Source organism: Dromaius novaehollandiae, chromosome 5 (assembly GCF_036370855.1).
Source record: "Dromaius novaehollandiae isolate bDroNov1 chromosome 5, bDroNov1.hap1, whole genome shotgun sequence".
Taxonomy (NCBI): Eukaryota; Metazoa; Chordata; class Aves; order Casuariiformes; family Dromaiidae; genus Dromaius; species Dromaius novaehollandiae.
Window position 1 is genome coordinate 53,132,525 of NC_088102.1, and position 14,201 is coordinate 53,146,725.

The following is a 14,201-nucleotide window of genomic DNA, read 5'->3' on the forward strand; positions in this document are numbered from 1 at the left end:
GGTAAGGAGAACACCATCAGAAAAAGTCTGACTTTTTGCCTTACGTTTTGCATGTGTATATGCACAGTTAGTTTATGAAAGTGGATGAGCTGATGATCAAAAAGTATCAGTGTGTATAAAAAAAAAAAAAAAAAAGTTATTTCCAGTTGCATGGACACAGCTGTAATAGCTGTTTCTTAGTATGATGTGAGTCATGTTTCCAAGATGTCAGGGCTGTGACATCAGTCCAGAGTGGCCTGCTGCTCAGTGTGTTTGGATAGAAGTCAAAGTAGATAATGATGGAGGTAATAAAGAGAAACGTATCAAGTTCAGAAAATAAAAGATTATTTAAACATTGTCTAGAACTGACAGCATAGGGTAAAACAGTATAATGAACTAAAATTCCTGCAGCTAAGAAAGAGGAGGGATTTCACTTATCTTGGTGAAATGCATCTATGGCATTGTAGAACACAGAGCAAAACAAGATAACATGAAAGCTGTCTCAGTACTTTATTGTAGCTTGAAAACATAAAATAACACAACACTGTATTCTAAGAAAATGTCTTTTCTCAGAAATATCTCATTGTTAGAGAGAATTTCAAATCCTCATCAACTGTCTCAAACTGTGTAACAGCTACTTTGCCATAATACAAAAATGTCAAAATGTTCAGAATGTCACTAGGAAATTGGTAGAAGTAGCATAATATTCTAAACAAAGGGAATTATGGCCTAAGTCAGCATACTTTGACCTTTGTGCTCATAAGGTTATCTCTGTCTCAATGGTAGAGTATGCCAAGTCTTTAAAGTTGCAGTCTAAAGTGTGATAAATACTAGTGTAAAAAGCAATAATGTTTCATTAGCATTTTTTGTTTTTCTTTACTGTAAAATAAGCATGAATCTAGTTTTTTTGCTGTATGTTTTTTAAGCTATTCTAAGAATTCCTTATGATAAAAGCTTACAAATCTTTCCTGCAAAGTGGAGAACATTAAAAATAATGCCTTAGGTTCTTAGCATTATGTCATGTTTTAATGTTTTACTTGACAACTATTATTTGGTGGCATCAACAGCAGTTGAAGTTTGTTGCATCCATTTCTTCTCATTCATGCTCTTTCTTTTCCACTTGAGTGAGACCACCAAAACCAATTCCTTTGGGGCCAAAATTCTTTGCATAGCAAACTGCAAAAGAAAGGGGGGGAATAGTGTTCTGAATATTTTCACATAGTGGTAAATCAGTTTTACTTTTTAGTACTACTTCCAAATTTAAGTTAATGAATAGCAAGAAGGAAATTTGAAATAGTGCCTTTCCTAGGACTATCAACAGACTTTAATAGAGAAGCTGGAATCACATACTAGAATTAAAAATATCATATGTGGTGGTCTTAAAATAAACTTCGGAAACTTAGCTCTTCAGTTTAAGATCTAAGTTGCAGTTTCATTAAAACTGCTTTCCTGTTTGCATAGATTAGTAGGGGTAAGATTTTCAAAGGTGATTAAAAGAACTGGAATATAGTCCAGCACTGTTGGTGGTAGTGTAAGCAATCATATTACTCTGTCTTGCTAAATGTACGCATAGTTATTTATGGCATTTATTTAGGCAACTCTGCCTGGGAAGTAGTAATGACCAGCTATTTCCTAAAATTTATAAATTAGACCATTTGCAGTTGTCTTACTGCTCCCAATGGCATGGAAGTTTGGGATTTTTCTTTATGATTGTCTGTAAAGTTCAGTCTAGGACAGCAAAATTTTGCATATTTTTTCCTTTAAGCCATTTCTAAGAGTCAAATCAAATCTGTCAATTTTCTTGATCTGAGAAGGATACCTGGATGTATAATTTAGCATGAAAGCATTATCTTCTGTACTACTAATATGTATGAAGCATCTTTAACTCATACTTGCAAGAATTCCGGTTAGGACCATGACTTTAAACTGAAGACTTGTAAAGGTCCATATCCTTGTGGAATTCTTTAGAGTGAGATTGTACAGGTACAAGTATCTTCCCAACAGGTATGGCCAGTGTTCCTGTTAGGGGGTCAGAGGGCAAGTTTCAGAGGATGTCATATTTGTAGAAGAGTTTCAACCTTAAAATTTAGATGTTAAAAGGAGAAGATGCAGCTGCAGTTTTGCGATAGCTCTTCTCTTTGCTTTCAGAAAGTTGTTTAAAAAGGTGAAATAAAATTCATGAAGTTGTTAGGTATGTAACAAGATAAATCATGATGGCTATACTAGGTCTAAAAAACATAATCTTAGAAAGACTGACTCAGTAACCCAGCTCAGCTTATTACAATTCTTACCTTTACAGTAGAGCTCTCCATCTTTGTCTGTAACGTTTGTAGATTCTAAACTCTTCCCACAAATAGCACAGCGGAAGCATGTCTTATGCCATGGCTAAGGAAATTGAGACAGCTCATTTTATGTTACAGAAAATACACAGCTCACAGATATGAGAAATAAAGAACTATTGCTTTTTATAGTGTGAAGAGGTTAAAATTGTCTTGTTGGTCTTAACTGCTTCCATTTCTAGTCATGCTAGATTAGTCTGCTGGTGTTTCTGAATTACCATCCTAAGATCTTACCCAGTGACTTTCTTATTGATGGAGATCTAGTAAATGGCAGAGCACTATAGATACTGCTTTCTAGTCACAGAATCCCCTTAATGTGACTGCGTTCACCACTACAAGTAAACATTGAAAATATAAAGATCCACAGGGGTTTTTGTAGAATGACAGTGGCAGAGGTGGTGGCCTGTACAGTAGCCAACAAGAGGGAGTTGTCCCTCAGATATCATTAAGATGCAGAAAGTTGAAGAATGCTTATGCAAAAGTGCATGTTTTTTAACCTGAAAGTCAGTATATTGGACTCCAGGAATTTACTAATCCATCTTTGTTTTTTCTTTGCCTCTTCTTCCCGTCTTATTGTCGAATAAAATGAGAACCACTGTCCTAAAACAGAGCCATTTATGTCTAGAAGCTATGGACTATGGTATCCATAATATTTTCTCCATTTAAATGTATGTACAAATCTTTGCTTCAGCCTCCTGATTAATGTAACTTCAGTAGAGATATGTAGGTTCTTTGGATGCAAAGTTGTGCTTCAAATTAGTAGAGACCAAAAGCTGTTACTGTTCTATAAAGCATCTTTTGAGAAGCCTTTTTGGCAAGGCCAGGGATGGATGGAGCAGTGAAGGTTGAAGTATGTGGAATTTTTTGTTTGTTTTTTGTTGATGGGTTTTGTGGGGGGAGGGAAGGGTGGTGTTGAGTGCTCTTCCTCCAAGTGAGGATTCTGTATGTTCTCAGCTGCTCATCTGAGACATCAAGACTGGGAGTAAAAATTTAAAGATGAACTAGCTATAATTCATCACCATTTTTTAAAGCTTTTGTTTCTAGAACTATAGTAACTACTACTTACTTTTCCTCCTCCCATTATCTTCTCTGCAGCATATACTGATTTGCCACAACGGGGGCACTTATCCACATCTACAATCTTTTTGGCAAACTTTGAAGGATTAGTTGGTGTAGAAGGGCGAGCAGGCTTTGGTGATCCCCTAAAATAGAAGTTTTGAGTGTTTTGAACATTGCTTATAATGTTATCTTCATTCCAGAAATGTGATTTCTTTTTTCTTTTCTTTAATTGTTTATTCCTTACCCCCCCCCCCCCCCCCGCCCCAAAAGTACTGAGTCTTGGACACCCAAAGGAAAAAAAAAGAAAAAGTATTCTATGGAAGAGTGTTGCACGGTTGAAGAGCTGATACTGTAACCACTGATATTTCCTGAGTTGGGCTAAGTGGTAGCTGCTGTAGATCTACATGGAGCTGACAGTGGCTCCATGCATAGAAGATTATTTTTAATGAAAAGCAAAAGTTAAAAAAAAAAAAATTGTTGAGAGGCAAAAGGGAGAATGCAAGCAGATCTATGTTATTTGCAACTGGCTGCGTGCTAGTAGTCAGTAGTGAGCAGATGTTGAAAAGCAAAATAGATTTTTGTATGCTATTCTTTCTCTGGTCACTTTGAAGTTTTGACAGGTAACTGTGGTTCTTAGCTGGCCTACAAAAGGCCTGTCCTGTGCTGGGGTCAAAAGCATCACAAAAATCCTGTGCTTTGTTTCTGTAATACCAGTCTAAGTCTTTCTGTTAGCCTTTAGTCATTTGCGGATTGACTTTGGAATTACTAGATTGTTGGACTGCAACAGGTCATTAAATCTACAGGAGATGATGGTGTCTGATACAGAGCTCTCTATCCATAATGGGTGCATAAGAGGTTACAGTTAAATACATTTCTTTTAAGTTTTTATTTCCTGCATAGCATATTTGTTAATTGGCTTCATTATGGTAATGTCAGAAGAAAGCGTTGTTGATTTGGGAATGTGCTGAGAATCATTAAAAAAAAAAAATCCTATAAAAATGTACTGTCAGAGATAATTATGTGCAGCTGAGGCCCTTTGAAGATGGTATCCCATTAGGATTCCTTTGTTCAGTCATATTCTCTGTGTTTTTATAATGGTATTCAAGCCAAAGGGAGGATTTAGAAACATTATTTTCCTATAAAAAGGAGAGTATTTGGTATTGTGATTATTTCTCTAATAGTAAAACACAAGTGTATTTCAGCCTCTGACAGGTTTAAGGGGGAGGGAGTGATTCTGTATAGCTCTATAGTGAATGTGATTTTTACCATCGTGCTGCTAATAGCAAATTACAATTGCAGTGAATATGTAGGTCTGTGGTAACATATAAAGGCTCCTTCTGCAGAATAATTGCCCACTGAAGAAGGAAATAATTTATAAAGAAGATTTAAAGAGACAACATTATTAAAAACTGGTAAAATTACTGTGTCCATTAAAGAAAAGCTGTAGGAAAGTGTGCTCTGCTACTTATGCTAGATGTTGTTATGGAAACTGAACGAAATATCTAAAATGCCCCACTACATGGCAAGTAGTACCAGAAAAACAAAAGATGCTGTTAGTGGGGTTTAACTCACTGTTGCAGATTCAAGCCTAGATGGTCACCAGTATCAGTGCTGAGACATCCTGCCCCTTGTCCAAAGCCAATGCCTTTGGGACCGTATTTTCTCCCGTAACAAGTTTTGCAGTAAATTTCCGATTCATGAGCTGCTACTGTGGTACTGTCCAGAGCTTTTCTGCAACCCACTAAAAACAAGAAAAGAAGCACATATAAGCATTGGTGTATTCACATCTGACTTGATAGAGCTCACAGCAATTACAATTAGTGTTTATTTTTGTTTTAAAAAAGTAGGTGAAGAGGGGTGCTAGTGTGCAGTCAGTATAGTATATGAGATGTAACTTTTCTGGGCTGTTGCTAAAGTAATGGTGCATGTGTTTCAGCGTGCATGCACTCACATACGTATGATATTGGAAGTATAACTTTCTGTACTTGTCCTCTTATAGGATATAGGTTATAGCTTAATGGCTTTTGTAATGCTTGTTCTCTGTGCAAAAGTACCTTTGCTATTAGAAGTCCTGAATTTGCTCGAAATGGGACCAATGGAGAAGGAGAGTTACATGTAAATGTAACATACTGCTTTGTAATACACTTTTGATTTATTAATGTGCTCAGGCTTCTGCTGTTCCACACTTTTTAATAAGTACAAATAGTAACAGTATCCTACCAACAGTATGGCACTTTGTTCTTATTCTTAGTGCCAAAATACTATATTGTCAATCCTCTGTTAGGCCATGAACAAAATCTTCAAGTGTGTATAGTAAACATAGTTATTGAAGTTTCAAAGATAGCAGAAGATCATTGCTTAAAGCTTTAATCCATATGGTACTGACAGAAAGTCTGTTAAATGCTTTGTAGTAACATACACTCTAAAAGTGTATAGAATATAAGAATATGCCAAATATTTGGGATTATGGTATGAAAAGAACAAAACAGATCCTGCATCTGAACTAGGAGATGATGCAGTTCTGATGTGAAAATTAAGGTTATTTTCAAAAGAATTTTAGCAGAAACAAGGTCCCCAGCACTCTCGAGCTTTTTTAGGAGCTATGTTGGCTCATGAGTAAATTTCTTGTCTCCTCTTCTCCCTCCCCCCCTTCCCCTCTTCATGTCAGTTTATTCACTGGTTACATATAATAACATACAATTTAGTATAGCTATATTTTTTTTGTGGACTTTGAATTTAAATTTTCATATCACAAAGAGGCTTAAGAACAATGGTTTTCTGAAAAGCTCTTTTAACAAATTCAATATGACACCCAGAGCTCTTCTTTTGCTGCTCTTAAGTATTTTCTAACCCTAGAAAAATCTTGGACTTGTCCAGACAATTTTTCTAGGGCTATGAAGGCAAAGATGAATTTGAGATCGTTATCCTAATCTCCCAAACCTTAAAAGTACAATGGGGGGGGGGGGGGTAGGTACTGATTTTACTGAGCATCTGCACCTTTCAAAATAGTGAGTTGGGGTAGCTTTCAACCCATACTATTTTAACAGGGAGTATTTCTAAACGAGGACTTAATATACTTACAATGTCCAGACAGAATCAAGCAGGGCATACTTCTTTTTATCTAGTCACGTTTGTTTGGAATTTAGTGCGAGGGGACTGATACCTGATAGTCTCAACCCTATTAGACTTCCTGCAGGATGACAAGAACATGATTTTGGCAGTGCCAAAAATAGACCTCTTCCTAGTCATGTTTGTTATAGAGAAATATTACGTGGCTTAGCTCACTAGAAAAAGTCTTGGAGATTTTTGGATAGAAGGTGCCATAGGAATGCCAAACACTCATAACGGAATACAAGTTATATCCTCTTGTGTCACTGGTTTAAATCCAGCCTCAATTTGAAAGAGCCGAAAGCTAATGCGTGTTAACAGCTGTTTATTTCTGGTCTCAGTAAGCAAATATCCATGTTTTCAGAAACACATGGCACACCTAGAGCTAAAGGCATTGCGAAGGCCATTCTCCTGCTTGGTTATTCTGATTAAGTGGGCCTGGAAGGTAGATTACTCTCCTCTGACTTCTCCGAGGTAAAAATGGAGTGGTTTCTGTTACCCACCAATCTGAAAGCTGATCAGCTTTTAGAGACCGAGTTGTGTTACTAGTCCGGTGTATCTCCTTGCTCCCTGTGCTTGGAAACCGAAACAGTGAATAAAGCAAACAGTAGCTCTGCGCTTCCTGTGCCTGGTGGCTGAACCTGCTGTGTGGCTTCGGGCCCTCAGTGAGACCTGCTCCAGAGAGGATGAAACTCTGAATGCTGCGAGTACCTGAAGAAGATCAGGATTTTGTAGTGTGCTTAAATTAAGTTTCCATGCTTTCTACAAATAGGTCACTGTGTCAAAGGTGACTGATGGCGGGGGGGAAGGAAGAACTATCCCTTTCTCCAATTTCCTTTGAAGAGAGGTGTGTACCACACAGAGCTCTCTAGTCACGCATGGGCTGTTGATAGCTTGGAAAGTAAAGTAACTTAGCTCACCTGAGTAACGCAAACCTGCGAAATGCACAAGCATTCAAAATGTTCAGAAGGTCAAGCTCTAGAAAAGCTAGCTGAGCATGTGATTAGTGCTTTACCCACATTATTTTAACTGTCCTGCTGTAAGACTTGATAAAAAATTCATTGAAGTTAGAGAATTTAAGATTATACTGGAACCAGTACAGCTTTATTTTTGTCACCGTACTATGTGTGTGGGGGGGAATAATTTACAAAGTTTTTTTTTTTTTTAGTTAATAGAAAAATAAGATTAGCTTCTGTAAATGTGTTAACTTGATCACTTTGTGCTACATTCTCTTCTGCTTTGAGATAACTACATTTGCTAAGGGAGTTGAGGGATGATGGAAACTCTAGCAGTAGATAAAGTGTTTCTATTTCTGGTACCTTAGGGATAGAGTATCAATTTGCCACAACAGATGGAGCAAAAGCCCTTGAAGTGCTATTGTTGAAATAACTTTGAGACCTGTCATCTGTGAACAGATACTGTTCACAAGCCAGCACTTAGAAGTTTCAGGTTTATGGCATGAGATCCTGCCAAATGTCCATCACAGCTGTGTTTTAAGGAAAACTTGACAGGGAAACAAAGTAGGCAAGCAGCAATCTGCACAGGAAGGAAGATTTGCTAGAGAGGACTTCTCTGTCATCATGTTTTTAGGAAAAACTTTGATACCAAGATTTATAGTTTAGGCTGATTCTTATAATGTTAAGAATTTGTTTTGAATTGCTTATAATTGTGTCCAAAGTAAACTTTTTCATCCAAAAATACTGGCACTTTTTGTGTGTCTGATGAAGTATGATAAAAGCTCAACTAAATTAGTTAACTATTTTGGTAACTGAGATTGGGTATGGGGGGCAGGGGTTGCTTTTCTTGTGTTGCAAAACACATTCCTACAACAGGTTCATTGAAGAGCCCATGAACATGATACATGAAACTGAACCATCTAGTCTGGAGCTGATGATCTGTGTGTGTGTGTGAGAGATGGGAAAAGTAAAGCCAATTAACATACCTCTCATATGCCAGCTATGCTGAGATGCATCTTTAACTTTTTACCCTAAATATGCTTCTGTTTGAAATACTGCTTTGGTATCTAACACATAAATAATTTGGTTCAGACTTACGAGTACGGGGGGAGGAGGAGGTTAACAGAGCAAATGGATGTGCGTTGTAAGTTGTAATTCATTAAAAACAAACAAACAAAAAATTAATACTAAGAATGAAGAACTTGTTCCAGTATTAGGTGTCTGAGAAACCACATGGGAGTGAATTATCATTTAGTATGCCCTAGCAGGGCAGCCTTCTATTTTTTTAGACCCTGGAGGATCTACTTATTTTGCTGCTTCTTCTGTGTCAGTTTCTGGCATCTGATAAAGCACAAGTGTGAGTTAAAACTTTGCTCATGATTAGCACATTCATAGCTTTCTCCCAATGGTTTCTCTGGTGTCTAATATTAATTGTCATAGGCAGCACAAGGAAGTAATAATAAATCTCCAATTTTTGCAAAACAGATTTTTACCCTGCTCTAAGAATTGGATGAAGATTGTAAATTAAGGTAAAACTTTTTGAAGGAATTCTTTTGTACCCAGTCTTTTAGTCCTCATTTGCATGGGACTAGGAAGAAGGTGAAGTGTATCCTTTGTACTGATTCTGCATAGTCTTGTGTTGTCATCTAAACAACTAAAATTGGTGCAAAATGCTTCCAAAAGAGTTCTCTGTCCATCCATGAAAGGAGGGCGAAAAATTAAATTCAGTGGTTTCTAGGCTGCCATGCTGGTATTCTTACTGCAAAGTTCCTGAAACCTCGAGCATTGTCTGCAATGCAAAATAAGCTATTTAACCACTGTCAGTCCTTATCGCATTATTTACTCTCTCTGCAAAGGGCAGACAGAACCGAATTGATATCTTTCTCTCTAATATCTCAAGTGCTAGCTCATCTGTCAAGACAGCAACAGTTCCTGAAAGCTGTCTGCCAAATGTTGTACGGGTGCCTGGAGTAAAAGAGTAAGTGAATGGGAAAATATGCAATACAGGGTAGCCATAGGGTATTGGTGGGAGATTTTGGTGACATCTAGAGATAATGTCTTTCAGCTTCCCTGTGTAAAATCAATTAATGTTAGGATTTGTCATAAAATCAATCATCTCACATTATCTTCATAGGACATACTTCCCTCTTATGAGTGTGGTTTATTCAGTTCTTCTAGACTTTTTAATTTGAAGCAAACCTGTAATACGCTACATTGTGGAACAGACGGTAGAGTTCCCTGGAGATCAGCCTGGTGCTGTGGTTGTGTGGCATTCGGGTGTCCCTAACAAAACCCACTGAATGCATGTCTGAAAAGAGAGGAGCCAGGAGCCTGAGAGATGTATTACCCAAGGGTAAAGGGTTAGAAAACTGGACTGGATTATTAAGAGCTGCTGTGGAGTAGCAAGCTGGCTGCTACTTCTGAAAACAGGTATGGTCCTTTTCATTCCTTTGGTTACTGAAAGGCTGGGAAAGAGGTTTCATCTTCAGTGGATGCTCTCTCTGGGAGTTAACTAATCAGCTTTCCACATGAGGATATTCCCTCAAAACTGACTTTCTAAAGAGACTCGGTTTGAACAAACGGCAGTTGAGCAGACTAGCTGGTTAAGCCCTTGCTCCCTCCTCTTCCTCCCTCCCCTCCCCTCCCCTCCCCCCAGGTTGAAGCTGTATGTGTGACACATGGCTGCTCAGGTCAGGAATTTTTTCTTTGGCCTCCTATGACTCTTAAGGTTTCTAGAGACTGCTGGACCACAGTCTGTCTTATGGTGCTGCATGCGATTGTTGAACATGTGATTAACATGTGATTGTTTTCCTCTTCGAGCTTTGCTGGAAATAAGGTGCACATATCATGAAACTGTCCCTGTGTCAAACTCAGCGCGATACTAGGTGTTTCTGCTTTCCCGTATATTGCCTAGATCCTCAATGGTGTTTAAGACCCGCTGTAGAGGTCACACGAGCAAACACTTTGAATTAAAGAAACTAGTAAGCTTCTCTATTGTTTTTCTGCTTGGAAGCAAAGTAGCATGAAAGTAAATTTGCTAGGTTAAAAATTAGATTTGTACAGAGCTACGGAAATGTTGTGAAGCTAAACCAGTGTAGCCCAACTCACTGCAGAGGAAGCAGGTCTTGTGGAAACTCCTTCCGTTGCACTGAATTTCCTCAGCATGGTACACTGTCTTCTCACAGGCGCCGCATTTGGCTCCACCTCCCCAGTTCGGCATCTTAATGTGAAGTGTAACCTAGAAAATCAAATTACAGAAGTTAATCCGATAGCAGAAGTAAATCATTTTAAACAGAACAGCTTAATTTTCCTCTAGCCAGCTGCTGCTGCAGGGTGGCCCCAAGCCAGGACCTGCGTGTGAATTGCCCTGCGATACGTGTGGGTTCTCCGGCAGCGGAGAGACGAAGCCGTAGCTCCCAGACTCTTCTCCTCTGCGTGACGGAGGAAGGGGGCTAGAGCCTTCCCTGCCCGCGGGGCTGTGTGGTGCAGCACACTAATCTGGCAGCGAGGGCGCTAGCCTGGCGTTTCACGGGGCCCCAGTTTCAGTCCTCTGGCCTGTGTGACCCTCCTCTGTAAATACGCATGTTTCTTAGCGCTCGGTGTCGTGTGATGGTACATGTTAAATGACTGTGGGGTGTTTCAATAAAAGGGTGACGGGGTCGTTCTGACCTCTTCTGGAGAAGGGGCTCTAGGATGTATTTTCCAATGATAACCGTTTACTTACACTCCTGCCCTCTCCAGTATTCCAGCCTTTTCCTCCTGATTTTTGCTTTTATTTGAGCTTTTTGGGTTTGTGTGGTGAGGCAAATTCTAATGAAGGCTTACAAATGCTTTGAAACTTCAGTGGAGTTTTAAAAGCAAAACTCTGGGCAGAATTTGGCATTATTTTTTCTACAGAACGATATTCTAAGGCTATCTGTCAAGGGACAGATACTGTACTATTTATACCTCTCTGAAAGGAGTGCTTGCTCATCCTCAGTGACATGGATAACGGCAATTTTCTGTGAGTATGATGTATTATACATTCACACCTGAAGAATTTCACCTTGGAGTTAAATAAACGTACCATGTTATTTCAGAGGACACTTAAATAAAAGCAAGTTGTTGCTTTTCTGAATTTCCTGTAGAACAGCTGCAAGCTTACTCTGCTACACAGCCATTACAAAGTAATAACAGATAACTTCCCAAGGTGCCTAAGAACAACTGACAAAGAAAAATATGCCTTAAAATATAAACATCTGAGAAGAAGTGAAGAATAGTGCTTACTATTTCAGTTACTATTAGTTGAAGTGACTTGCCCAAGGTCACATAAGAGGGTGGTGACAGAGCCAGGAGCTGAACTTTGGTCGCCTGACTGCAGGCTCGGTGCCCTTCCTGATGACCAGGCTATCATGCAGCCGAAACAACCGCAACGCCGGCGGTTTGCCCTTCTGTTTTCTTGCTGTTTGAGTCATCGTTTCTGGAAAGCCAGGAATGTCATCTTGTCATCTGCACGTCGTATTATCGGGTTGTTCCCAGCTCCTGGCTCAGGCCTTTCTTATCCTTCTTGGAAAGTCAGTCACTTTCTTATTATAGTCCTTTCGAAGCCAGCTTGTCCTGTTCGCATTTGATTAAATTCACCCTGAGATATTCTTAATTAAGGAAAGGACTTTGAACACTGAATGAAGCCTGTTACATGAGAATTTTCTTCCGATGTCAGATGAGAGAGGGAAATCTATCACAGTAGTGATGTAATATAGCTTTTATTTTTAAATGGGTTGAATTTCAGGCTGAAGTTTACAGTGTCTGTACCTTAGACACTAATGTCTCTTATTTGTCATCATCTCAGTGACTTCTGTACACATCTGCTGAATTTCAGAATGAAAGTGAACACTTCTACGTGCCAGCTGTGCAAGCTTACCCTGAAACTGAAAGGAGCTCTTTCTGGTCACTAAAGCTAAAAATTGAAGTAAAAGGCATATCTGTCCAGAAAAAGGAAGATGGGACTGCAGCTTAGGAGTGTGTGCTCATGCTGAAGCAATAGCACTGAAGCTAGAGCAACACAGGCATGTTTTAACAATCAGCATTTGACAGCAATCCAAATATTAGCATACCCAAACATGCCCACGTTAGTTCTCTGGTGATGAGTCTGTCTTTAAGCCCACTTAATCACATACTCACTCTCGTGACTGTTACCTGCACTAGAGAGCATACCTGCCATGCTGATACAAGATAGTCCCTGCTTCTCTTTGCAGAGAAGCTTTGTGCTTAGCTGAACAAGCTCCCTAGCTCCGGCAGCCTGGTCCCCGGCTGTCGTAAAGCAACCCCATCGTTCCCTCTCCGAGACCCTGACAGTTCTCTCGGGAGGCTGCTGAGGAGAAGCTGCTCCGACACTTAGAAAACTGTAATGATGCAGAGATGGAAGAAAACTCAGCTTGCCTCTAACTCTATTTATCTGCAATGTAACGACTGAAAGGCAGAAATCTGATGTGGTTGAAATAAGTAGAAATGAAAATGATTGTGCGCAAGGAACAAACTATAAAGTTGGTCCCTCTTACTCAGTAAACACTTTAGCTAATAGCACTGTTAAAATCCTTATCAAATTTCTTTTGGAGGGGAGAGAAAGTAGCAGGAAGAAATCTTTCACTTGGGTAAAATCTTAATGTCTTACTCTGCCACTTTGTATTTTCTCTTCTGTACTTTTTGGAAGTATTTTGGAATTGGTGCCATTTTTTCCTTTTCTAAAAATAATTAAACGATGCATCAAATCTTTTAAGAGAAGAAAGAACAATGGGAGATAAAAGTTGGTTTTGTGATGCTTTCCTGAAGATTTAAATGGGATGTTTGCACTCACCATGTTCCCCTTGAAATTGAGAGAAAGTCTGACCAACCCCAGCAGAAACAAAACTGGTCTTGGACGAGCTGGCGCAGCCCCCGTAGCTGGGGGCTGCCAGGGAAGCAGCTGCCCTCAGCCGGGGTGGGCGCAGCCCTCCTCCTGCGGCTTGAGGTCCCTCAAGGGTGCACAAGGTTTCCCCAAGTGTGGCGACAGCGTACTTGTCTGAAACTAGCTCCAATTACATCACTAGCTGAAGGAAAAAAAGTGCTAGCTCTGAAAAAGTTTGATAACGTTTGAGAGTGAACCTTGTGCTGTTGCAGGCTGTGGTTAGAGCTCTTAAAACAACTGTTGCTCCTGAGGCTAATTATAGTAACGTGACTGGGCATGCATACATATTTTCCATGTTTTTTGCCATCACCTGACGGGAAGGAGAAAGAAGTCACAGTAAGAACGTTCCCGTAAGGATACTGGCCTAAGAAAGGCAACGTGTGCCGCGATGTCCGCACTGGCTGGCAGAGTACGAGGGCAAGTCTGTGCTCTCTGTGCTCCTGCTTTGGTCACTTCTCCAAATAATTTGGTGACGTAGTGGGGAGCAGAGTGAGCCCATTCTGTGTATATTACACATGTGACAGAGAAACTTTTGAACGTGAGCAATGCTAGATGTTGGCATGCGTTTATGGTATTGCCAAGCTGGAGGAACGCTCTTGGTCTTGCTGCAATAGTATTCGGCAGCTCGTACTGCTCCCTTTCAAAATGCAGCTATTACGCAGAGTAGAATTTATATGCATCAGATGTGCAGCCAGCGTTACGTGCTTCACTTTCTTTAGAGCTGCTAACGTTGCTGGATAGCCTAGCCTCAGAGCAAAGAAGCCTTTGAAATGTTTCTGTGCAAAAACGTGCTCTACCGAGCTATTAGTCATGCCATACAAATCAGGATATAAAGCT

At 39.6% G+C, this 14,201-nt stretch overlaps 1 protein-coding gene across 1 annotated transcript; it reads right to left on the reverse strand.

Moving 5' to 3' along the window:
• Window positions 1-465: 465 nt before the first annotated feature.
• CSRP3 (cysteine and glycine rich protein 3) lies at window positions 466-13,333 on the reverse strand. Its single transcript, XM_026094547.2, has 6 exons — window positions 13,275-13,333; window positions 10,550-10,679; window positions 4,950-5,118; window positions 3,385-3,520; window positions 2,271-2,364; window positions 466-1,155 (listed from the first exon to the last, which is right to left on the reverse strand). Exons 1-6 carry the CDS (start codon window positions 13,275-13,277, stop codon window positions 1,076-1,078), a joined length of 612 nt encoding a protein of 203 aa, XP_025950332.1. The 5' UTR covers window positions 13,278-13,333; the 3' UTR covers window positions 466-1,075.
• Window positions 13,334-14,201: the final 868 nt, after the last annotated feature.